This window comes from Loxodonta africana, chromosome 18, assembly GCF_030014295.1.
Source record: "Loxodonta africana isolate mLoxAfr1 chromosome 18, mLoxAfr1.hap2, whole genome shotgun sequence".
Taxonomy (NCBI): domain Eukaryota; kingdom Metazoa; phylum Chordata; class Mammalia; order Proboscidea; family Elephantidae; genus Loxodonta; species Loxodonta africana.
In genome coordinates this window covers 57,608,764-57,635,706 of record NC_087359.1, presented here as the reverse complement: position 1 = coordinate 57,635,706, position 26,943 = coordinate 57,608,764, and the positions used below count along the sequence as shown (strand labels likewise).

At 48.9% G+C, this 26,943-nt stretch overlaps 1 protein-coding gene across 2 annotated transcripts in view; it reads right to left on the bottom strand.

Moving 5' to 3' along the window:
* The window catches only part of KSR1 (kinase suppressor of ras 1), a 171,769-nt gene extending 150,317 nt beyond the window's left edge, over positions 1–21,452 (bottom strand). Inside the window, exon 1 of one of the 2 annotated variants that reach the window (XM_064271446.1) lies at positions 21,064–21,452. In XM_064271446.1, coding sequence (XP_064127516.1) covers positions 21,064–21,291 — 228 coding nt within the window. In that variant the 5' untranslated portion in view covers positions 21,292–21,452. The remainder of the gene's footprint in view (positions 1–21,063) is intronic. The other variant, XM_010594201.3, reaches the window with a different exon arrangement.
* Positions 21,453–26,943: the final 5,491 nt, after the last annotated feature.

Below are 26,943 nucleotides of genomic sequence, written 5' to 3'. Positions count from 1 at the left end.
GGGAGTGGGAGGACAGAGAGCAGCCCATTCTTGTAGTTTTCTCTGTGCAGCCAGGTTTTAAATTTGCACCACGGCGCAGGGGAGCCTGCCGTGACCCAGAGCCTGCAGAAGCATGGGCCTCACAAACAGCCAGATCCCAATGACTCCTAGCTCTGTGGCCATCAGTGTAACTCTGTGTGACCTTGGGGAAGCTAATTCCCCTCTCTGGGACTCAGTTCCCTCATCTATAAATGGAGGTGATAATGCCATCAATCTCCCGGGGCAGCAGGGAAGTCTGAAAAACCAAACCCAAACCTGTTGACCTTGAGTACATTCCAACTAAGGGCAACTCCGTGTGTTAGAGAGTAAAACTGCTCCATAGCATTTTCTTGGCTGTAATCTTTATGGAAGCAGTTTGCCAGGCCTTTATTTCATGGCACTGCTGGATAGGCTGAAACCACACACCTTTAGGTTAGTACTTGAGCACAAATCAGGGACTCTGGGAGGTCTGGAGGGGTACGGTATTCTCAGTGCTACCCAAGAGAGCAGTCGATAAATATTTGGTATTGTAATAAATTTCATCACCACCACCACCACCATGCAAACACCCAGAGGACTTTTCCCGGAGCATGGGCTGCAAGAACAGTAAATGGTTCTCCAACACTTAGACACAGAGGCTTTCTGAGCTGACTACCAGCTTCCCAGGGCAGTGTCACAGGCAGTGTTTACCCTGTGAGTGTTTGGCACCAAGGAAACCATGCCCACGGCAGCAGTTCTCCTTTCTGGGATGACTCCTCATACACAGGTCAGTGTGGTCAAGAGGGCTGAGGTGCTCCCTTGGAAGACCAGGTTGCAACTCACCCACTGAGCACCCCGCATTGCTGCAGACAGGGAGGCAAGGCTGGGGGAGCCCTTGCGGTGCCAGCGAGGCTCTACTCCCACAAGGACTGCTTACTGGAAATAACTCACTACCCTCAAGAGGGGCAGCGGTTCTGGAAACTTCCCTGCTTCTCAGCCAAATCCGGGGCTGGCTCGACAAAGGCCTGAAGGCCCTGGAGGAGAATCTGTGGCACCAAGTGTCATTTTTATTCTAAGTCTGACTTTTGCATTGCATCACATCATCAGCGTTTGGCCCTGGAGCATGGAGAAGGGATGGGGATTGGGCCATCGCAGTGTGGCTCACTTGTTCCCAGAAGAACAGGGGCCTCCAGTCCAGTCCATCCACCACCCTATAGGACCACCAGCTCAGTGCCTAGTATGCGGCAGGCACTCAAATATTCATTAGTCCAATTAACAAATGAATGAAGATAATATGACTATAATAAAGGAATTTCTCCTAAAGGAAAACATACTCCCAACACAACTAACTACTCTTCTAGTGTTTTCCATCTGCATACATATTTTTACATATTTACATGACCACAGATGCTGCACACACAGTTTTACATTCCTGTATATTTTCACTTAATGTAATATCATAAGTATGGTCATATTTTTACTCAGCCTTTGTAATTCATGGCTGCATGAGTAATAACCTATCGTGTTACTACATCCTGCTGCACCATGGTATTGTTTACTGACTCCCTCACAGCTGGACATTTAGTTTGGTTTCCTTTTTTTTTCTGTATCGTAGATAATACAAATATCCTCCTAAATTTTTCATCTCTTTTCTGCTGAATTATTGCCTTAAGATAAACTCTCTTGGAAGAATGGAAAGGATCCACGGGTATCTCCTGTCTTCATTATGCAGGTGAGGAGAGTAATGCCAGAAGAGGACAGGGACCTAGTAGGTTGTGGGTGCTCAATACACATTTGCGAAATGAATAAAAATGGCTCGCACATATGACACCCTCAGTGGGCCAGGGCTCTGCCATGCACCCGCATGGTCAGAACAGGACTCACTCCCAGGTGCCCTTTCAGTAAACTCTAGGGGGTGTCAGCAACAGGACTAAGTGCTAGGTTGGTACTAGGTTAATCTCATTGGTAGCTGCCGTTCAGACAGCCCCCAGCTCATGCTGACCCCATGAACAATGGAATGAAACACTGCCCAGTCCCGTACCATCCTTACGATCTGTTGTAGATCAGATCTTTGTGGCCCACAGGGTTTTCAGTAGTTGATTTACAGAAGCAGGTTGCCAGGCCTTTCTTTCTAGTCTTAGTCTGGAAGCTCCGCTGAAACCTGCTCAGCATCATAACATGGAAGCTTCCACTGACAGATAAGCGGTGGGTATGCAGGAGGTGCACAGGGTGATAATGGAAACCAGGTCTCCCACACGGAAAGGGCAAATTCTACCACTGATCTACTAATGCACCAACCCCCAAATTCCATTTTTTAATAAGATATGAGTCCAGTTACAAATCCCCTTTTGGATTCTACAGGTTGAGAGTAGGCTAGCTGAAGAGGGTTGGGAAGTCATAGGCCCATCTTCCTCCTGAAGCCACCTAGTCTCCTGCTTTTTCCTTAGGGCTGGGACCCAGTGAGGCTGCCAGGTGCCCCAGCATTTAAGGCAGTACTTGCTCTCAGGATCATGTAAGTGAAGTTCAGCACCCGGAAGCCAGTGCTTCCTTAAATGTTGAGCCCAGGGTGCCCCAGGGCATCACCCCTGGCTCCAACCACACTGGCCTCCTTAGAGGTTTTGTAGCATGCCAAGCTCACGGTTTCTCAGTTCCCATAGTTCTTCCCCAGGTATTTCTACAGGGCACTCTCCTTCACTCTTTTGAGGCCTTTACTTAAAATATTACCTTCTCTGCAAAGCTTCCTGACCCTTCTTTTAAAATTATACCCCTCCCCACCCCTAGCACTCTTTCCTGCTTTCATTTTTTCCACTGCACTTTCACCATTTAACAGACACAAGCTCCACAAAGTCTGAAATTTTTATCCATTTTGTTCACAGTTATTTTCCTCATAGCTTAGAATAATGCTCAGCCCATAAAACCAGTTGCCATCGAGTTGATTCCAACTCCTGGCGACCCTGTGTATGTCAGAGCAGAGCTGTGCTCCACAGGGTTTTTAATAGCTGAGTTTTCAGAAGCAGACCACCAGGCCTTTATTCCAAAGCACCTCTGGGTAGACTCAAAACTCCAACCTCCTGGTTAGCAGGCAAGCGCATTAACCATTTGCATCATCCAGACTCTTCACCTAGCCCATAGTGGGTACTAGTTAAATATTTATTAAGAAAATAAATCGTAATATATATATATAAATATTTTTACTCTAATGCCAGGCATTGTGCTTGACATGGCTCACTGCACTTATTATGAGCCAATTATGAGCAGCAACCCTATCATAATGCCCATTTTACAGATGAAGAAATTGCTGCTCAGAGAGGTTAAGCAACTTGCCCAAAGATACACCGCTAGGCAGGAAAGAGCACCAGGACCTGCGCTTTCACCCACTACAGGGTGCTGCTCAGCCTCCTGGCCTTACAATTAATACAGAAGATGCACATGGACCAACAGTACCTTCCAGAACATGGCTAAGCACCCATCCTGTGATCAAAAAAGGGGAAGAGGAGACAGGGCGAGTGAGCCCAGGCAGTGAACCCCAAGGAGCCTGCTTCTTACCCCTCCCCCAGAGGAGCAGCAAGTGTTACTTTCAGAACACAAGTATGGCCTGGTTTGGCAGCCACAGGGCAACAGGGTCAAGTTTGCTGTGACAAGTGGCACCGGGGCTTCGATAAGCCGGGTGCTAAGAAAGCAAATCCTGTCAGACCAGGAAACTACTTAAGCCAAACAGAGCCAAAGAGGAAGTTTAGTTTAAGCTGTTAGATGCTGAAAAAAGAGCTGGTCATCTAAGGCCACAGAAGTCTTTTTCTAAGAATAGCCAGAAGCCACCTCAAACTAAAGAGGGAAGGGCAGGGTGCACATGAAGGAGCTTCCATTAGGCACATGGCAGATGGCAGCCCACATGGCTGTCTACACACAGGTATTACAAGTAAACGGGTTCTCTGGCTTTTGGTTTCTTTTCTCTCTGTCTCTCTCTTTTTTAACTACTCCCTAAAACTCTCAAAATCGTCAAAGATGCAGTTGCAAGAGTGGCCCAGGGCTCTGTCTCAATGCTCACCTCTCCTCCTAAACCACCAAGCCAACCACACAGAAAAAGCTTCCTGTCCCCGAAAAAGATAAGTTTCCATTCGCTGATGGATTCTTCCTTGCTGTTTCCTCTGTTCTGTCCCCTTGGCCAAGGTGAGTCAGGGCCACCCAGGGGAATCTCCCCAGGGACTTGTCAACTTGTTTCTCCTAAGACTGGACACCAACATTTAAAATACAACTGTACCCGCAAGTCATCTCCATCATGCCCAAGCACTACGCTGCCTTCCTAGTTAGGGTGCTTCAAACCAGAAGCAAAGTTCTTTGAGATGAAGAAGCTGCAGCTCAGTGGAATCAGATAAGGGCCTCTGTTCTCAACACCACCTCCCTCTACCTCAACAGCAACCAACCAGTTGCCATAGTCGATTTTGACTCATGACGACCCCCTGTGTGCAGAGTAGAACTGCACTCCATACGGTTTTCACTTTTTTTTTGACCTTTTGGAAGCACATTGCCAGGCCTTTCATCTGAGGTATCTCTAGGTGGATTCAAACTGCCAATCTTTCAGTTAGTAGTCAAGTGCTTAATTGTTTGCACCACTCAGGGACTCCAGCTCCATACAAGGGTTCTTCTCTCCCTATCTTCCTTCTCAATCAGGAGTCATCCACCTCTTGCCTCCTTTTTTCTGCAAATGGTCATCTACTAAGCCAGATGCCAGTACTCTGTTTTTTCATTCTGTTAACAACTTTGACTTAATCTCATTCAAATAGTGTGGAAAGGAAAGATCTCCAGTCCCTTTTCTCCCCAGCATTATTTCTTCCAAAATGCTCAGCGTTATTACCAAAGTCTTTTCTGACCTCTCTCTGGCCTGGACAAGACTCAGTCAAAGTAGCAGATTTCAGAGGGATGCTGGCAACGAAATGGACATAAATGTGAATTCAGACAACCCTAGGTTAGAACCTCAGCTCTACCAATTACTATGTGACCTTGGGCAAGTGTCTTGACCTTGAGCCTTATTTCCTCCTCTGCATAGTGGGCTGATCAAGTTATCATTTCTGAAGAGTTGACTGAGAGAACTCCTGTAAAAAGTCTGATATATTAAAACTGGACAGGTCTGTATCAGGTTGGAAACCTCAGTGGCACAGCAGTTAAGAGCTACGGCTGCTAACCAAAAGATCAGCAGTTCAAATTCACCAGGTGCTCCTTGGAAACTCCATGGGGCAGCCCTACTCTGTCCTATAGGGTCACTATGGTTGGAATCGACTCAGTGGCAACGAGTTTGGTTTACGGATTTATCTCAGGTTAGCCATAACTAAGGCAGAAAGTGGGGACCTCAAGTTATTATATTCCTAGGATCTGGCTTTCCTTTCTATTTGGCAAATAGCTCATAAACAAGGAACTTAAAGAGTTGGTTAACTGATCAAAGCTGGCCCCCAATTCAATGGCATCAGAGCACCTTCTAGTTTTTGAGTCATGTGGCCTCCTCCAAACAAAATGGCAGCCAACTTCTTCCAACAGTTCCATTTCCTGCTATTGTCATAAGGTCCACAGGTCAATCAACTTGTTTCCATTAAGTTGATTCCGACTCCTGGTAAACCCATGCGTGTCAGAGTACAACTGTGCTTCATAGGGTTTTCAATAGCTGTGACCTTTTGGAAGTAGATCACCAGGGCCTTTCTTCCAAGGCACCTCTGGGTGGATTTGAGCCGCCAAACTTTTGATTAGTAGCTGAGCACTTAACCATTTACACCACCCAATGAATTATTAACCCATTAACCCACTGCTGTTGAGTCGATTCCAACTCATAGTGACCCTATGGGACAGAGTAGAACTGTCCCACAGGGTTTCCAAGGAGCAGCTGGTGGATTAGAACTGCTGACCTTTTGGTTAGCAGCCGAGATCTTAACCACTGTGCCATGAGGGCTCCAAACGAATTACTAGGTGGGTACAATCTAGGTTATCCCAAAGTTGAGTTTCTGGAAGGGTCTGCTCAGATCTCACACCTCCTCTCTTCACCCAACCCTCAGGGAAGAAAATAGTGAAAAGCACCATATTTCCAAGTCAGTATTCCCAAGAAGAGACCAAATCAGAGCCCCTGCTCTAGCTAAAATAGGGCAGAGCAACTCAGTAACAGGCAGTTTCTCATGTCTATTTCTCAGCTTGTTTCCCACAATGGGTGGGTAGATATGCATACCTGCTATCAGCAGACCCTCTTCTGAGTTGACAACCTCCGTTCCCTGGCTGGCACTACCAGGCCTTACAGCAGAGAACTGAGCTTCACTTAACCCGGTAAAGGCTGGCAGCACAGAGCACAGCTTGGTTCAAATCAACAAATATCTCCCAAGTCCCTGCACACCTTAGGGTACAGAGATGAGTCAGCTGTGCTGCGTGACAGGCCTTCATTCACACCTCTCCAGCACCTTCTATTGGTTCACTCATCTACAAACTCCCCCGCCGCTAGGCTGACTTTCTGGAGCACAACACACCTCTGATTGATTCTAATACCCCGACACAACAATTATTTGTTGAATTAATGCACTAATTCTTTACCAATTTACCAGTTGCCATCAAGTTAGTTTTGACACATGGTGACCGCACCTGTGCAGAGTAGAAAGAACTGTGCTCCATTGGGTTTTCAAGGCTGTGACCTTTCAGAAGCAGATCACCAGGCCTTTTTTCCAAGGAGCCTCTAGGTGTGTTCGAACCACCAACCTTTCAGTTCGTAGTCGAGAGCTTAGCCAATTGCACTGTGGCCCAATTTAGTGAAACAACACCAACTCCTGTCTACCCCTCTGATCAACTCAGCTACCACCCACCCCCTTCTCACCGTGTTCCAGGCACACTGGCCTCCTTTCTGGTCCTTGAACTCACCAAGCTCGTTTCTGTCTCAGAGCTCCCGCACATGCCGGCCTCTCTGCCTGAAACAAGTTTTCAATGGGTTCCTACCTTCTCTGCATCTTTCAAGACAGCTTGTAGTCCTTCCCTGGAAGGGAGACCTATTCTGACCATCCAACCTGAAGTCGCATTCTTCTCTAACCCCAACTCTCTTTAACCCATTTTCAGGTTTTCTTCTTCTCTACTGGCTTGTTTATTATCTTCCTCCTTCTGCTAAAGGGATCCCCCTGACTGTCTTGTTCACTGTGCCTTCCGCTGTGCCTGAAACAGTGCCCAGCACACAGGAGACACTCAGTAAACAGTCAAGTCACTGAATGAATGGATAACCCATTGCTGTAAACTGGATTCTAACTCATGGCAACTCCAGCTGTCAAGAGAGTAGAACTGCTCCATAGGGTTTTCGTGGCTGCAATCTTTACGAAGCAGATTGCCAGGCCTTTCTTCCATGGCACTGCTAGGTAGATCTGAGCTGCCAACCTTTAGGATAGCAGTTGAGCACTTAACTGTTTGTGCCACCCAGGGAAAAGAGAAATAAATAGCAAATTCAAGATGGGGAATGATTTACTAAGGCCAAAACAGCCGGGGTTTGGGGAGACGGGGGAAGCACAAAAGCCAAAAAGGATTGCAAGGAAAATATGAGACAATGCACCCAGGAGTACAATTTTCAAGACACCATCATTCAAAAAGCATAAATGGAGAGCAGTTTAGCAAGTCTTATCACAAAGAATGTTCATGCTCTGTGACTGGGTAATTCCGTTTCTGGGAATATCCCAAGGAAATGAATTCAAAATAAGAACAAAAATAAAAAGGCATCTATACAGATGATTCCAGTCCCGTTATTTATAACAGCAGAAATCTGGAAATTACCGAAATGTCCAATAACGGGAAATGCTTTGGTAAATTCCAGCATGTCCACTGGGTGGAATATCATGTACCAATTAAAACGACTGGATGGAAGATAACAGAAAAACAAGAAAAAGTTCTTTAGAATAATGTTAAGTGAGCGGGGTTAAAAAAAATACTGATTCCTTCTAAGTATCAGGCACTGACCAGTATACCTTCCCTGTCTCAGTAACTCCTCACAAGAGCCCAAAATAAACCTTTTTTATTCCCGTTTAACTAACAAGATCGGCTGCTAACTGAATGGCTGGAGAGTTCTGTCTACCCAGAGGTGCCTCAGAAAAAAGGCCTGGCAACCTATTTCTGACAAATCAGTCACTGCGAACCCTATGATGCACTGCTTTACTCTGACACGCTTGGGGGTCACCGTGAGTCAAAACAGACTCAGCAGCACCTGGTTATAACTAACAAGAAAACTGAAGTTCAGAGGGCTAAGGAGCCTGGCCGAGGTCACACAGCTACCAAGGAATAGAGACAGGATTTGAATATGTGTGATTCTCACCCCAAAGCCCACATACACTCTGAAGTCCTTACTGCCTGCCTCCATGTCCTACTAAGTGCTCGAGACGGGCACTCAGTCCTTTCCCGTAACGACATCATGATTGTGTTTGAGAGGCCAAACCCAGAGACCTGAAACAACTAGTAAAAAGCAACACAGCTCCTGAGAAACACTTGTAAGAGCATATAGCAAAAAACAACAACAAAAAGAAAACTACCTCTGGGAGGGCCAGGAGGCAACCGGGAAAAAGAAATCAGAGAGTGGTCAGCAAGATCAGACTTTGGGAAGGACTGGACAGAACCATGAGACAAGAAACACTGAAGGCAAGGAAGTCCCTTGGAGAGTGCTGGATCCCGCTTCAAGGAAACCTGGAACTGGAGAACAGGGTCTGCCTGAATTCATCTGCTCTTTTCCCCAGGGTTTACCTACCGAGGTACTCGATAAATAGGTGCTGGTTGAAATACACTCATCTCATGCTGCGTAGACAGAGCAGTGAAGGACGCTGGAGGATGAGATGCTAGAGCCGTGAAGAACAGTGGACTGGAAGTCAGGACATGTCATATTTTGACTGCTGGGTCTGGTGCCCCAGCCTCCATTAAAAGAGTCTTCTCTCAGCCTCCTGTGGGGCTGTGGGAAGGTGATCCACCATCTGAGAACAGGTTTCAGGTGCAGCAGGAGATTCAGGTTAGATAGTGAAACTCCCTGCAAGGTACGGGCTGCCAGGAGCCAGAGCAAGCTTGGGCGGGGCAGGGGCGGGGGCTGAAAGCTTCATTTCATGGGAAAGGGTAATGAGATTCCCAGCAGGCCGGGAGAGGTACAGCTCTGCGTGGAGGCAGGGGGCTGGACTAGAAGGCCTCCCAGAGGCTCATCCACCTCTGGTCACTCTGTTTCCTCCAGACCAACTGCCAAGACATCACCATTCTCAAAGCCAGGCTGACTTGGAGTGTAAATGTGATAGTCGACCCAAGGTTGGCCAGAGTTCTTTATTGCTGGAGTTGGGAGATCCCTACCTGAGACTTTATCATACCAGTCTCCCTGCTTTTGTACATGTTTGAACATTTCCATGATAAAGTTTAAAAAAAAAAAAAAAGTGTAAACTCAGACCCAGGCATCCCACCTAGGAACCACCAGGGCTTAGGGCTACCCTCCGGTGCTCAGACAGAGGCCAGCAGAGCCTTAAAAAACTATTGGCTGCTAACAGACTTCCCAGGTCATCGGGAGGGGGGTTTCCAATCACAGATCACGTGGTTTTGGCAGGTAATTAAGGCTGCTCAGTGTCAAGTCACAGCTTAGCCTCACCACAGCTATGACTGTGGGCAAGTCACTTAACCTCTCTGCACCTCAGTTTCATCACCTGTAAAATGGGGGTAACAATAATACCTTTCTCACAATGTGGATGGAAGGTGCAAATGCCACATAAAACTCCTAAAAAGCAGGCCTGGCATGGAGTACCAAAAAACCAAACCAAACCCAGTGCCATCGAGTCGATTCTGACTCACAGCGACCCCATAGGACAAAACAGAACTGCCCCATAGAGTTTCCAAGGAGCACCTGGCGGATTTGAACTGCCAATCCTTTGGTTAGCAGCTGTAGCACTTAACCACTATGTCACCAGGGTTTCCGGCACAGAGTAAGCACTCAGTAAATGTCAGTTACTATGACACATTCATTTTGTAACATGTATAGATACTCATTTTGGAAACCACACATCCATTTGACTCAGTTACCTGGGGAAAATAAAAGGAGGTGGGGCTGGTGCTCTCCTTCTGAAACCTCAAGCGGTGGCACAGGAGCCGCGGCTGGCCCAGTATACTTGAAGTGGCCCTGGCCTGCCCGGCCAGCCCAGGCCTCCGTTGATCAAGGGGTCAAAGAGAGCTCCTCCTTTCAAAAAGGCCACCACCACAAACAGGAAGCTGCTTCCTTTCCTTTCCATTCTGAGCTAGCATTTCCTTTTCTGTTTTAAAAAGCATTCCTTGTCTACAGCCCAGCCCTTCCCCTCTCCTCAGCAGCCCCAGGCTCCAGCATACCCACTGCCCTCTGCACTTCTTCTGGACTGTTCTCTGCCCATCGATGCGATCACCAAGCTCCTGGTAGACCCTGAGTGGAGCTTGCCCTTGGCACCAGGCTAACTGGCACCCAGGGCTGGAGGCTCCCGGGCAGGATGCAAGGCCTCCAAGACAGGGAGACCTATTAGTGTGTGTTATCCTCCTCAGAATGATGGGCACACCACAGGCTTGTAGGAAGGATGAAGGTAGGTGCTGGCATGGTGCCCACAGCATGCTCTGCCTCCCTTCATAAAGCACCTCCCACAGACAAAAGGCAACCTCTCATGGCAGGGTAGGTCCATGGGAGAGCAGCCTCTCCTCAGCCAACCCGATTTTAATTAGGACATCCAATGGGACCTCAGTTCCACAAAAACATAAAACAGAAAGACAACAGATGTTGAAACTAAGCCTATAATGTCTTACCTCCTTCCCTGTTTACGGCTTAAGGCAGTGTTTCCTCAACTAAGTGCAGCGGGGAAAAAGGTCCCCTGGACAAATGAGTTTGGGAACCCTCACTGCAGGACTTCTCAGAGCCTTTAGAACACTGGTCTTCATGGTCAGGATTCTTCAAGAAGGAGATTGCTGACTGCACATTCTGAACTTCCTGAAGCCTTCCTTCACAAGGGTACCCTACACAATATAGGACCAAAAGGCCTGCATTACGCCCCTGCAAAGCCCCCAGGTTAGAAGCCTAAAAAGGGAGAGCACTCAGGTCATGTTCCACCATTACCTCTAACTTTTTTTTCTGATCAGCAAAACTCTGTGGATACCATGAGGGAAATTGGTTCTGCTCATCCAGATAAAAATTACACCCAAATTAACTAAGTCAAGACTCAAAACCCTCAGGTGCCAGGCCTAAGAAAGCCCGTCACTCTTTAAGCAGCTTCCCTCATCCAACTGCAGAAAGCAAAACCCTCATGGTCAGTATGGTGCTAGTATAAGTCCATATTTCATGGTACGAAAAGTTACTTTTTCTGATTATAGCTTGTCTATCCACATACAGCAACGACTCTTTCTTTTCTTTTTTGCATTATAAACATAAGTCCAATTCATTCTTGGGGGTGGAAAAATAGAAGAGGGGAGGAGAAACAGCAAGTAAACAAGATGACTTCAGCTCCGTTATTTTGGAAGGCAGTCTGCCCAGTTCAAACACACTGCCACCCACCAACACCAGGAAGACAGAAATATGGATGTACATAAACACACAGGTTTTAAAAGTGGTGCAGTTTGAACTGAGACTTTTTCAATGTAGATGAGAAACAGTCGTGCCTGGGAATCAATGACAAAGCATTCTGGATCCAAACAGCTGTCCCCAGAGTTTACCTCTGTATCTCCACCTGGGGTCTAGGACTGAGGGGAAAGTCAAGATGGTCACAAGATGGAAACGGAGGTTATGATTCTAGAAACAATCATAAAGAATTCATAACATGATCTTGATATTAAAACCAATGGAATACCTGCATGATTTCTTAAGACAAATATTGGGCCCTAAAGAAGTAAAGGCTCACCAACCTATGGCCCAGAGAATCTTTCAGTGGAAGTATGAGAAGCCCTTGAAAGTCCCCAGTTAGGGCCAAAGACTCAAGACAGTTCATTCAGGCTGAGCCAGCCAATTAGGCAGACTGACTTTCAAAAAGGGGCCTACCCCAGTCAAGAATAGGAAGAGGAAACGGAATATGCAGCTAATCACATCCACAAACAACTGCCTCCTTTGCCATGAGACCAGAAGAACTGAATGGTGCCTGGGCTACCACTACTGAACGTTTCGATCAAAGATTCTATAGCAGAATCCTCATCAAAAGGGGGAAAATGCAGAACCAAATTTCAGATTCTCATGCACTCCAGCCTTTCTGGGGCCATGGAGGCTAGATGAACCCCTGAAACTACTGCCCTGAGATAATCTCAAAAGCTTAAACCAAAAACATTCCCAAAGTCTTCTTAAAAGCAAACAATGGTCTAATTTAACCAGTAAAGAATATCTGCCTTGAGCATTCTGTTCTTTTAAGAACTATGTATATGGGATCAAGCTGACAATGGCAACTTGAAAGATTTGATAGGAACCTTAGGAGGCAGTGAGTTTATGTTAATGGGGGAGGAACAACTCAGAAAAGGAGGGCAAGAATGGCTGCACAACTCAAAGACCATAATCCATATCCCTGAGTTGCACGTGTACAAACTGTTGAGTCAGTGCATGTTCTGCTGTGTAAACTCTCAACAACACCAACAAATAAATTTTTAAAGGGGGGGCCTACCCACAGAACACCGCAGACTGTTCACCAAGAATCTCTCACAGTCCCCAGGGTCCCTCAGACATTGGCATGGGGCTGGGGAAGCTACTTTGCTACTTTGCTTCTTCATGCAGGAAACTCCTTAAAGTCAAGGGTCCCAACATTGGAGGATGGAATTGGTAAGCTCCTTCACCTTCAGTCAAAAGACCAGGGTCAAGGTAGTGTAATATCTCACTCAAGGTTGTGAGCACCCAGGTCTGATGCCTAGCTCAGTGCTCCTGTATTAACTAACCACCGTCTCTTCTCACCATCCAGTCTTTGTTAATTCTCTCTAGTAGATGTTCTCAGTGAGTCACTTCCCTCTCTGGTCTTCAGTTTCCTCACCTGCAAGATGAGTGGGCTGGACTAGATGGAAATCCCAAGATCCTTTTCAGCCCTCTTATCTCAGGAATACCAGACTCTACTAAATCAATCCCAAAGCCAGATATCCCAAATAGCTCTCCGATCAATATTTGTGATTGGTGATGAAACTGAGGCTACAGTTCAGTGAAGTACCTCTCATGAGCCTCAAGTGATCACGACCTCACCACATGGTTGTGCACTGCCCGAAGGTGACCAGTCCCCAGACACAAGAGACCTGAAATTCAGCCCTCCTTTTGCTGTCCTGGAGCAAAGAAAGGTCCTCAGAGGGGCCTCGTTTTGCTGCAGATAACCGTAAAACTAGAACCCACAATCCATGATGCACAGTGCAGAACCTCAAGCACAAGCCACTGCAAAATGAGAACCCATAATTCCTGATACATAATCCAAGACCTAAGCCATGGGGCCATGTCCTCCTGTCTCCTATTTACACTCTTAAACCTCAGAGTAAATACAGATGAACTGGCAAAGGGGTAAATCTAAGGCTACCATTTTGGCTACCATTTTATAAGCCCTGGCAATCCTGCCTGGGAAGGAGGGAGAAGTGTTCCGCGCTACAGGTTTTAAAGAATAGGACAGATGTTAAACGTGTTCATAAATTCATTTGGCCCAGCAAATTCCACTTCCAAGAAGATACTCAGTGCATTGTGTTTTACAGTGGCAAGAGTTGGAATCATCCCGAATGGCCAACAATGGGGGACTGGTTAGTTGAATTTATGGTATGATTACACAGTGGAGCTACTAATAACCCCATTGCATATGCTTATGTGCTGACGTAGGCTGAAGATATTTATACGGCAATGCACGTGGTCTGCTCCACAAACATCTATCTACATATATGTAGTACACTATATGCAAATGTTGGAGGGGTGCACAGTGAAGTTAATAGGAATAAACTCTGAGAGGCAGCACTATACATGATGTTGTTGTTCATCTGTATTCTTTTGGTAAAACCATCACTATATATCATTACGTGAATTTTTAAAACATTTTAATTAAAAGTAGAAAGTGAAAGAATATACAGTTTATCAAAGCAATAAAAAAATCATTCAGAAAGAATAAGCCACGAAAACAATTATGAGTAAGTTGATCTCCAGGCAAAGACTCTGGTGGTGCAGTGGTTAAGCACTCAGCTGCTAACCGAAAGGTCAGTGGTTTGAAACCACCAGTGGCTCCACGGGAGAAAGATGTGGCACTCTGCTCCCGTGAAGACTACAGCCTTGGAAACCCTATGGGGCAGTTCTCCCGTCTCATAGGGTCATTATGAGTCGGAATTGACTTGATGGCAATGGGTTCATTTTTTTGGTACGATCACCAGGTAGCTTCTGGTTTCTCAGAATTAGACACAAGCTCAGAGCCGCTTGCCTCACGGTTTGAGGATGTGCTGGGCTGGACTTTGGAGAAGCAGCCCTGATCCCGAGCTCAAAGGCTGCACAGCCTGGGTTGACCAGGCATCTGGAATTGAGCCACACAAATTGAGCCACACAAATGCCCCTGGTTACCCCTTTTGTTATTGGTCCTTCCCTAGTCTCAACAGCCACAACCCCAGAAATCCCACAGTGGTTTCTTAAGGCAACATGGGTTCTGGACTGATGTTTAGATTCAACCACCTACTAGCTCGAACAGTCTCTCAGTTCCTCTGAGCCATAATTTCCTTATCTGTACAATGGGGCTAAGACCTCCCAGAGTCATTGTGAGTGTGAAATGGGACAGCACATGCCAACAGCCTAGCGCAGTGCTCACACAGAGCAGGTGACCAAGAATGTTTCTCATTCCACATCTGCCCTCTCTGCTCAAAGGTCACTTCCATTACCCCAAACATGCCTTGGAGCTTTCATCTAAATAAAGATTCAACCAGCCTATTCTAAAAGGACGTCTGTTTTAAAAAGTAGAGCTTAGCCCTGGTGCAGGCTTGGCTAGGTCCCGCCCACTGCAACAACTGTCACCACAGGTCAGAGCCTTTGTCATTGTCCCTCTGCAGACCACACCAAGTAGGCAGGTCCAAAACACACGGTGTAGAATGCAGCCTTCCTGGATTTTGAGCCAATCCAGACCACTCTGCCAGAGGAAATGGCTCTGAAGGGGAAGGAGCTTACAAAGACCCCAAGAAGACATGCCCATCACTGTCCCCAGCAGCAAACCATAGCCTCCTCAAGCTCAACTAACCAGATCCAGGCCGTAGATCCGGTGAGGATTCCCTCCAGCACCACCCACCCCTCTTCAGGCTCACAGCAATCGCCATCAAATAGATTTCAGCTCACTGTAACCCCACGTGTGTCGGAACAGACCTGTGCTCCACAGGGTTGTCGGTGGCTGACTCTGCAAAAGCAGATCAGCAGGACGTTCTTCCAAGGCACCTCTGGGTGGACTCAGACCTCCAACCTTTTGGTTAACAGCTGAACACCACCGGGGACACCTAGGGAAACGTCAGGTCCCTCTCCAGGCAGCCGCTGAGAGACACCTGTGGCACGTTTCACCAAAGGAAAAGCTGCCAAGGTGAAAACGGGCATCAGGGGGGCAGTGGGTCAGTTCTGCACCCTTCTGGGGATGGCTGGAATAGCTTCAGCAGGAGGTCAAAATCCGAAGGCGGCACAGAAGCAGAGAAATGCCACACCGGTGGCAGCAGCTGGGTGGGGAAAGCAAAACCAGGTTTCAGTCTCAGTTCTTCCAGGGATATGTGACTCTGGGAAGATCGTCAATAAAACTAGGAGGCTGAACTAGACAGCCCTTCGAATTCCTACTGCAGGGCCCCTCCCTGAAGCACAAGCACGGTCCTGGAGTTACTGTGTACTTGTCTGCTCTCCCATTAGACTGACCATGCCCCCGGAGACCAAGAGAACATCCCACCCACCTCCAAGGCTACTGCTGTCATCAACTGCACTAATAAAGGGGAAAGGTGGACACAACCACCTTTGTCATTCACTGCATGGTAAGGATCAGCATGAATCCAGTTCCCACCTGGAAACGGACCCAGGCTTCACCTTCCCACACCTCCATTCCTCCTCACCAGCCACTTCTTCTGTGGCACTTCCTCTCTCACCCTAACCACCTAAAGTTAGGTCAAAACATCTGTGGCCACCCGAGGCCAGGCCATTAGGGACCAGCCGTAGGCTCAGGAGTCTGCACAACTCCCTGCACTTCAGACCAGCCAGCTCTCTCTCTTCCTCTAGCCCCCTGGGGCTAGGTCACAAGCTGGAAGGACTCTGTTCTTCACTGACTTCAAGGTGTGCCCTTTCCCTATCACCCAGCTACCCAAAGCTGGTTCCTCACAAGTTAGGACTCCATCCTTATGACCGCCTGCGCAGCCCTCCTCTGAATCAGTCACCTTAGCTAAGTCAGAGTCTCACACTGTCCCTTGTGGGTTCGTTAATTCTCTACGGCTCATGAAATTCACAGAGACTATTACCTACACTTACACTTACCCATTTACTATAACCAGAAAGGATACAAGCAAAGAGACACATTGCCTGCAAGGTCTGGGAGAGTTCATGGCACAGGCCTCCATTGTCCCCAGGGACGTGCCACCCTCTCCCATTCATGGATGTTCTCACCAATCCAGGGGGTCCCAAAAGAGAGGGTTCCAAGGTTCAGGTTCCCCTGGTCATTGGGATCTCAATGAATATGCATGACTGGGGCCTTTATGTATAGTTAAGATCAACCCAACCAATGAATGTGCAAGACTGACTGCACTATGACCCCTCCCTTCCTGAGGCCAGCTGGCAGGTCTGAGACAGGTGTGAGGCCCTGTAGCCCCTGCTTGCATGGCTATTTTAGAAAGACAAAAGAGCACCTTAATTGCTTGTGCTATTTTCAGAAACCAGATACAAAAGGCCAAATCTAGTTCTTTGTCCCATACCACCTCAGAATCCTTATAGGTCTTGGGGAGCCTGCCAGGGTAGGAGTTCAGTAAACAAATCAATAAAAACTAAATGGTGGTCAGTGACTGCAGGCTCACACCTGCCCTAAGGACTGACCTGGGAAGACATATTGCATGGCTCTCCTGTCACAGCAGATGGCACAGGGAGGGCTCAGGTGCTCCCCAAGGAAGGGGCTGACCTCTGGCACAGCCCTGCTGAGTGAAGGTCAGGCATCTCTGACCACCCCCAGTAACAGCCTGGCCTCCCCCTCTCCTAGGTGCCTCCTAGCTCCAGGGCAACACTGCAGGAACGTGTCCAAAGTGCAGAGACTGTGCCTGCCCCAGGCCCCCAAGTGTCTCCTCCTCAACAAGGCCTTATGGGCAAGGTCCTTCAGGAAGGCCCTTTTTCTAGGTCAGCTTACTTAAGGAGGAATTTTTCACTGTAAGACCGCAAGGTGGGGAGACTCTGTGGCAGGGCCTGTCTCCAGAAAGTACTAACAGGTTGGCCTCAACAGACAAAGTTACAACGTCCACGAGACTTGAAGCTCCGTGAGGTAACGTGCGCATGTGTGCTTTTGCTCACCACTGTCCTGCCAGTATCTGGCACAGGGTCGACCCACAGAGGATGAAAGAATGAAGGAATGAGCTGGCATGGGGCCCCAGGTGGAGCACTGAGGCAAGTCAGGTGTCCCTCACTGAGCACATCTGGGGAATGAAAACATTTCCACTCACCTCGGTGGAGTTCTCAGACCCCTGGGAGGGTCTACCGGAAACAGGACACCCCAGGTTCTGCTAGGAGGAAGGAGCCTCGCAACATCTGTTCACAGATTCTGATTCTGGTTCCAGGTTTTATCTCCCTCCCTTCCCATTTGAGGAAGAAAAAAAAATGTGTGTACTAAAGGTCGTAAAGGTCCATGGCTCTCCAGGAAATCTTAGGAGATCGAGAAGGGTCCAGCATACTGCCTGGCAAATATTATATGAAACCCTGGCTCCCTCCACCCTTTTCAGTCCAAGTCTGATCACTATACTGAGAAAAGTCATTCTGGTCAGTGGGGCAAGCCAGGCACACTGCTCCCTGCACACAACCTGGAATCTCTGGCACCAGCAAGCTGGCCCCAGGTCAGGCACTGCCAGGGCATTTCATGTGCTGTTTCTGCCTCATTGTTTAATGACGGCCAGACTGGGCTGGGGTTCCTAAGATTCAGAAGGAAGTCTGGCATAGTTGCATAAGCCAAGCCCTCTCGTCAGACCCTTTTTCAAAAGCCAGGAATCCAATGTTGCAAGTCAGGTCTCTCAGGACCCTGGCCAGGTATGTGAGAGGAGTCTACAGAACAGGAGAGAAGGCCAGAGTGGACATCACCACTGCCCTGCCTTGCCTCACCACACCCTCCTGGGGGTGGCCCACCTCTGCCCAGCTGCTGGGATTGTTTCCTGGACTATGTCACCCACCTCTTGGAAACCAGGGCCAGCTATAGAAGCACCTTCCCCTGAGGGTGGCCTGTGGAGTGAATCCACCTGACCCTACTAGAGAAAGCTTACAGGCAGAATTTTGGAGAACACAGACTTAACAGACTTACAACCACGCTGCAGGGTTTACGCAGTCTCATCCCCATTTTACAGATGGGAACGCTGAGGTTCAAAAGTCACAGGATTTGCCCACGGTCACAAAGACAGAACTCAGACCTGATTTGAAAGCCTCAGGCTTTCTGTTTGCCACACTACCCCTAATGTTAACTTCTTTTAGTTATAAACTTAACTCATATTTTATCAGTTCAGTAAATCTGGAGTTTAGAACCCTAGATATTCTTAAACAGGGGTGCACGTAAACGCGATCACGAACGCTTGATTCAACCCAGTTCAGTCTCCTTCACTAAATCACAGATTTAGGGTGCCAAGAGCCCTCAGAGATCCACTCCAACTTTCTCATTTTGCAGGCAAGGTGGCTAAGGCCTACAGGGTGAAGTGATTCACCCAAACTTGTTGGTGGCAACCCCAGGGAACTAGCTCTAAGGGTCTAAATTCCTATTCCCCAGGTCTTGCTTTTCAGAGAAGTAGAGTGAACTGAAAGGTTGGAGGTTCAAATCTACCCAGAGGCACCTCGGAAGAAAGGCCTGGCAATCTACTTCTGAAAAAATCAACCACTGAAAACCCTATGGAGCACAGCTCTACTCTGACACACATGGGGTTGCCACAAGTTGGAATCGACTTGACGGCACCTGGTAGAATGAGCCTGAATCCATATCGCAGCGGCGAGAACATGGAGCTGGGTTTAGTTCCCATTTCTACTGCAAATGCCCATCGGGCCTTAGCATGCATTTCCAGCTGCCAGAGACTAACATCCAAACAGACACCCAGGAGCTCAGAAGGGAGGCCACTGAGTAAACCAGCTCAGAGACCAAAATAGCTCACAATTTAGGGGTCTCACGATGCCACACTATCACCAAAAAGAGTAAGAGCCTTTGGAAGTCAGGGTACCTGGAGGACACAGTGCCACTTCCAGAGAAAGAACAGCAGACAGCTCTCCTGTATACACTCTGGGAACCAGGAGCACTTCAGAGCAACATGGGGATAACCTGAGAGATGCTAACACAGAGAATATTCTCTCATCCCAGCAACACAAAAGTCCAACCAGACACATGGTGCCAGAGGACCCCTCCTCCCGGAATTAAGCCACACAGGCCCCTATTGTGTCTCCTGAAAACTGAACTTTGCTGGGCAAACACACTCAGCTGTGTTCAAGAAATCCATTTCTCTTGTCACTTGAAAAACAGCAGCATGCATGCAGAAGAGACAGTTGCGGGAGGGGAGGGGTTGTTCGTTTGTTTTTTAAGCAAAGCCTTGGTCAGTACTGCTATAAAAAAACTGTAATAAAAATAATAATAGCCAGCACTGACTGCATGCTTCCTATGTCCCTGGCTTCCGAGTTTTTAAGAGAAGAAAAGTGAGGGAGAGTCACCCCAGAGCATTTTTGATCAAATAGGGATTCAGGCTTGTGGTGTGCAAAGAGGAGGGAGGGCTGGTCTTGTAATAATTACAGCAGATAGCTGGCTGGATCTATGACAGCTGGCAGAGGCAATTAGCAATAAGGGGGGGGAGGTGAGAAAATGAGGTTCTAATAAAACAAAACATTCTGAGACCTGCAGAAGGCCAGATGTGGCATACAAGGTAGAGACAGCCCCTTCCTCAAGACAGGGTAGCTATTAACTGGTCCCTGGAATTTCAGAGCCTTCCAAGTCCCTGGACAAGGGCAAGCTGGGAATGACACTAGTTTCCCTCAATTGTGTATGGGATGGGGTGTGGGGTGGGCAGGGAGAGACTCCCCCCCCCCCCCCCGCCCAACACCCCTTCTGGCCGGTTCAAAGTCATTTTAACACTGCACTTCCCTATAGCTGTAATTTGAGAGAAGGGCCCGCTTATCTCGTTTCTTCTTTACATTCGACGCCTTCTCCACCAGAACCCCTTAAAGAGTGTCATCTTCCCACCAAAGGCTTCATTCCCCAGCATAATCCTTCCTAAGCCAAAATCCAACGTATGGGGGAGGGGTGGGGAGAGTGAACGAGTAATTACATTTTGAGCAGTGAAACGCTGTGGCAACATAAAAGGAAAGCACCAAATGCCTTAACTGCAAAAATGCAGTTTCAGCAAACACTTTTTGAAAGACGGCCGACAAGAACCTGGAGGAGAGGAAAAGGAAGGGACAAGACGGAGTCTGGGGCATCAGGGGAAGGCAGAGGGCGGCGGACCTATGGTCACACTTCAGGGGGACGCCCCCCATAACCGTCACCCCGGCCCAAGGCTGCTCGGCTCAGTCACACAGCGAAAGGTCCAGCGTGTGACTCAGTGGGAGAGTGAGTCCTGCGGCCCCGTAAACTGGAAATGAGGCGCGGGTGGAGTGGGAGGGGGCGGGGGATGTCCGCAGGCAGCCCACCCCTCCCACGGGCCCCACAAGCCCCCATCCCGTTCCCACCACGCCTCCCCCCGCCCCATCCCGCCCAAGGTGAGAGGCTGGTCTTGGGTCCTCAAGGTGCCGCATCGGCGAGTGGCGAAGGGAGAGGAAGCCTCAAAGGGGGCGGCCCGGGCTCCAGGATGCAACTCGGGAAGGAGTGAACCGGGGCAGAGAGGGAGTTGTAGGCGCGGCTTTCCCAGCCGCGGACCCCCGTCCCCGCGGCCCCAGCCCGCGGCCGGGATCCCCCGACGCCGGGGCCCCCTTACCTCCAGGGTCCGGATCTCCTGCTGGGTGAGGTCGTTGGACACCGCGCACTTGGTGCGCAGCCCGCGCAGGCTGCCGATGGAGATGTCGATGAGCTTCTGGAGCTGCCCGCACTGCTGCAGCGCCCGGCTGGCCGCGGCCCCGGCGCCCCCATCTGCGGCCGCGGCGTCCCCCCCGCCGCCGCCCTCCGTCTCCCCCATCGCCGCCGCGCGCAGCGCCGCTTTATCCATGCCTCGGCATCCCGAGGCGGGGGCCCGGGAGCGCGGGCGCCTCGGAAGGGAATCCTCGAACTGGGAAGGCTGGACAAGGCGGGCCCTCGGCGCCGCCTCAGCCAGGACGCTAGGCGAGCCGGCCACCGAGCCCGCTCCTCCGCCCGCCCAGCGGCGGCGGCAAAGCGAAAGCCGCGGCGATCCGACGGCTGCGGCTCCCGGAGCCTTTAAGGGGCAGCGGGGGCCGGGTCAGGGCAGCGGGGCATGCTGGGACTTGTAGTCCGCGCCGCACCTGCCGCCCGGCCCGAGCTCGCGGTCGGCCCCGGCCCGCGCTCCGCGCCCCGCGCCGCTGTCCCGGCCCTTCTTTCCACGCCGGGCGCAGGCGGCGCGGGAGGGCCCGTCACGGCGCGCCGGGAGTGGCTGCTCCGCGCCGGCTCCTCCCCCGAGCGCCGGGAGCCAAGGGAGCCTTGTCTTTCCGCCCACCGCCTTGCCCACAGCCGGGGGGCTTCCCGCGACCCCCGGATGGGGCGGGAGAGGGTACGCGTCCGGCAATTCATCGTTCGCACCCGAGTCCTGCCAAATGGGGACAGTGAGGTTCCAGAATTTCTATGTGGGTTTACCGGCCGCCATCTAGTGGGAAGGGGCCTAACGCACTTTAACGCAATGTGAAATTTTGCGCTACAGATTAGTAAGTAAACACAAGTAAGCCTGTGCATGCCTTGCTTGCTGGTTAAACCACCCCGTCCCCTCCCTTTGTCATCCGCAACCCGGCAGGCCAGCCCAGACATGTGGGGTGGTACTTTGATTTAATGCTGTGCGGTTGGGCGCGCTCTAGTGCAAGTAGCCCGGGTTCAGATTCTGGCTCCACCACTTCCTAGTTGTGTGCCACTGGGCAAGTTAGCGCTGGGTGAGTTTCCTCATCAGTAACATAGGTTGGTAATAAATAGTACCTGTCTCACAGGATTCTTTTGAAGAGTGAGTTATTGTATGTATAGCACCTGTATTGGTTACTGGCACATGTAGTCACTGGATGAATGTTTGCGATTGTTACTGCCTAACCTGAGATTTCCTAAGTATGGCCCCCACCAGCTCACTGGGCTCGGGAGCAATACTGCTATGGACTGGTAGTTGTGTGTTCCTAGGCACCCAAATCTAGCTTGCAAGCCCATCTGTTCACCCCCCTTTCACACTTCCCACCAGTTCACCTTATGTGCTCCATTGTCTGGCTAAAGGGAAAATCAAAACTCTGATAAAAGGTCCCAGACATCCCTACTTCAAACATCTGCCAACCAGAAGCAATGTTTCACCTCTGAATTCTTCTCTCTTCTAAAGATCCCTGATTGCAGAAGCCATTGGCTCATTTTATCTTGGTAGCCGCTTCACAGAGCCAAATAGGTGCATAGCATACAGTAGGGGCTCCATAAGGTTAGGCAACCACTTTGTGAGTTCCTTCAGGCAAATGGGCCTTCAGCTGTGTTTGTCCAAGTTCTCAGGCCAGCTCAGGCCTAGGCAATTAGCAGATACTCAGGTTTTTTTGAGGAGGTGGGGTCTAAGCATTGGCTTCCAGCCTGAGCTATAGGAACTAAAATAACCAGTACTGGGTGGCAGTTTATTTAACCTGCCTGCCTGCCACTCCTTTTTATTATGCCTGTTAAAATATTACACCTTTCTTTAATGATTTTTAGAATTTCAGAATAAATTATATGTCAGGTCTGAAAAACAAAGCTATGAGAACTTCACTATGGGCTTTTGCAAACTAACCCCTTCCCTGATGATTTTCAGAAATACAAGGGGTTTTCCCCCCTGACCCCTGACCCCTTGCATTAAGAACTACTAATCCAATCCTCATTCAGTTTATATCAGGACCCCCTGCACTGCACCTCTGAATCCCCCCAGCCCTAACTGTCACCTTACCCCATCCCCTGGCAGCTGAGTAATAACTGCCCTGAAAGAGAAACTGTGTAATAGTGCTTCTCAATCTTGAGCATGCCTCAGAATCATCTGGGAAGGCTTCTTAATACACACAGTACTGGGCACAACCCCCAGAGTTTTCGATTCAGTGGGTCAGGGATGGCACCAGAGAATTGGAATTTCTAAGAAGTTCCCAGGTGATGGTGATGCTGCTGGCCTGCAGACCACACTTCAAGAAGCATTGAAGGCCAGTGGGCCCATCCACAGGGCCCGACCACAGCTCCGCCTGGCTGGCTCAGACTTCCATTTGTCCAGCAGCCAGGGCTGCCAGGCTTCAGCTACTGACTCACTGCAACTCAGTTCACAAGAGATTTCCTGATAAGTGCCTATTTATTCATTTCTATCAAGCTTATAACTGCCAGTGGGCCTGGTCCACACGTTCTCCCCCCAGGGCTACTTTATCTGTCTAGTCTTGTTGGTGAGCCCATGGCAGTGGTATGTGCAGAGTCAGGGCTGGAGATTAGACAGGCGCTTGCTCCCTGGCAGCCCCCTTGCCAGGCTCTGTGTAGTCCAGTCCCTCCTCGGCAGACACAGATTTCTTCTGATTTGTTTAAAGCACCCATTTGGCCACAGCTTTCCTCCTCAGTTCACCTCAGATGGACACTAGCCTTCTCAACTGGATTTGGGTATCTTCTCAGCCGCAAGGAGTCTGGAGGTGGTGCGAACCATTAACGTATTTGGCTGCTAACCAAAGGGTTGGCAGTTTGAGTCCACCCAGAGATGCTTTGGATGAAAGGCCTGGCAATCCCCTTCTGAAAAATCAGCTATTGAAAACCCTGTGGAGCAGTTCTACTCTGACACACACAGGATTGCCATGAGCCAGGATTGATTTGAAGGCAACTGGTTTTGGTCAGCCACAGATTTATAGAACCACCTCTTAGAAGTGGAGAAAGCAAGGGGTTTGGAATAACCTCTTTATTCGTCCTTTCAACATTCAATAAATTTGTCATTAAGTACCTACTTATGAGACAGGCCCTGTTCCAGGCACTGGGAAACAATAGTAAACAAAACAAAACTCCTTACCCTCAGGGAACTGCTATTCTAGTGAGGGAAGATAGACAATAAACAAATAAATAGGATGCACGTTATATCAGATGGGAGCAGGTGCAGTGCACAGCATAAAGCAGGGAAAGGGGATGAGAGCAGGGTGTCTGCAACTTTGAATAGGGCCAGTCTAGGGAGTCGGGCCCTCAGCTCTATCTCTGAAGAGCTGTATGACCTTGGGCAAGTCTCCTAACCTCAGAGCCCCACTCCTTACCAGCAAGATAATTATGTGTTGCACAGGTGAATAGAGATCATCATGCAATGTAACGGCCACAAAATAAATGTTCAACATACTTATTTTTATTTATTCGAATAAACACTTAATATGGACCAGGCAGGAGTCCTGGTGGCATGGTGGTTAAAGAGCTCAACAGCTAACCGAAAGACCAGCAGTTTGAACCTACCAGCTGCGCCTCGGGAGAAAGATGTGTCAGTCTGCTTCCATAAAGATTTACGGCCTTGGCTGGATGACAACAGGTTTGGTTGTTTTGTTTTATTTTACGAGCCAGGCAAGGAGCCATGGTGGTACAATGGTTAAGCGCTCAGCTGCTAACCAAAAGGTTAGCAGTTCGAATCTATCAGTGGCTCCAGGGGAGGAAAGACCTAGCGATCTGCTCCCTTAGAGATTACAGCCTAGAAAACGCTATGGGGTAGTACTACTCTGTCATATAGGGTCACTATGAGTCGGAATCGACTTGACAACACACAACAATAACATGGGCCAGGCACTGTTCCAAATGCCTCATTAACTCATTTAACTCCTGTTAGTGCCTTTCTTACCCCTCTGCCTTCCAGAAGGGGTCTCTTCTGCTCAGATGACTTCATCTGCTTTGTGTTGATTCTTAGGTTTAGCATCACCCCCAGATTCTTGAGGCTTTTTCTTTGGCACCCTCAGTGGACAGCGTCTGGTTCTTCTCTCCACCTCAGGCACCTCCATTAGTGACACTCAGCTTGGTTGCAGCTTGGACTCCCCCACCTGCCTCTAAACACCACAGCCGCCGTGAGAGTATGTTCATATATCTCCAGTCTCAGTCAAGTTGACTTCTGTTCATGGTGACCCCATGTGTGTCAGAGTAGAGCTATACTCCATAGGGTTTTCAGTGGCTGAGTTTTTGGAAGTATCATCAGGCCTGCCTTCTGAAGTGCCTCTGGTTGGACTCAAACCTCTAACCTTTCAGTTAGCAGCCAAGCGTGTTAACCATTTGCACCACCCAGGGACTCCTATTCATGTATAGATCCATCAAATATGAAAAGAGGATCTACCCAATGGATCAGGCTCTAAGATAGGGGTTAGGGATGCAAGAGTGAAATAAACTAAGTCTTAGCCCACATGGAACTTACATGCGGATGCGGATAGGATATTAACAAATCAACACATATATTATTAAAATAAATTCATACAGTGGTAAGTGCTACAAAGGAAAAAAAAAGCAAATAACTTATTTAGTGCTTCTCTAGATGGAGTGGTAAGGGAAGTACTCTCTAATAGGTCATTTGAACTAAGACCTCAATAAAGAAAAGGACTGAGCCATGTGGAGCTCCAAGAATGGGGCGGTCTAGGCTGTGGGAACACCATGTGCAAAGGCCCTGAGGCAGGAACAGCTGGGCACATTCCAAGAACAGAGTGAAGGTCAGTGCAGCTAACAGCGTGATGAGAAAGAACAGGGTTGGAGATGACGCGGGCAAGCTGGGCAGGGCCAGGACATGGGAAAGAGTTTAGATTTTACTCTAAGTCTTTGTGATTCCAAATGTGGTCCGACAGCAGCAACAACTGCATCACTGGGAGCTTGTTAGAAATGCAGAGTCACAGGCTCCACCCCAGATCAACTGAATCACAAACTGCACTTTAGCAAGATCCCCATGTGACCTGAGTACATGTTAAATTTTCAAAGCATAGGTCTCTAAGTACAAGGAAGGCAGTGGCAGTGTTCTCAGCAGGGGAAGGGAGTATTTTAAAACAGCCCTCTGGGCTGTGGGGACCATGGTCTCAGGGAACATCTAGCTCAATTGGCATAACAGAGTTTATAAAGAAAATGTTCTACATTCTACTTTGGTGAGTAGTGTCTGGGGTCTTAAAAGCCTATGTGTGGCCATCTAGGACACTTCACTGGTCTCACCCCTTTGGGAGCAAGGAAGGATGAAGAAAACTAAAGACACAAAGGAAAGATTAATCCAAAGGACTAACAGACCACATCTACCACGGCCTCCACCAGACTGAGTCCAGTACAACGAGATGGTGCCTGGCTACCACCACTGACTGCTCTAACAAGGATCACAGTAGAGGGTCCCAGACAGAGCTGGAGAAAAATGTAAAAAAAAATTCTAACTCAAAAAAGAAAGATCAGACTTGCTGGCCGGACAGTGACTGAAGAAACCCTGAGAGTATGGCCCCCGGGACACACTTTCAGCTCAGTAATGAGCCCACTCCTGAGGTTCACCCTTCAGCTAAAGATTGAACAGGCCCATGGAACAAAACAAGACTAAAGGGGCACATCAGCCCTGGGGCGGGGACTGGAAAGTAGGAGGGAACAGGAAAGCTGGTAATAGGGAACCCAGGGCTGAGAAGAACTTACGCATCCGCATGTAATTTCCATGACACGTCGTGGGGTTGTTCATCAATGTCATAGAACAATGTGTATACTAGCTGTTTGATGAGAA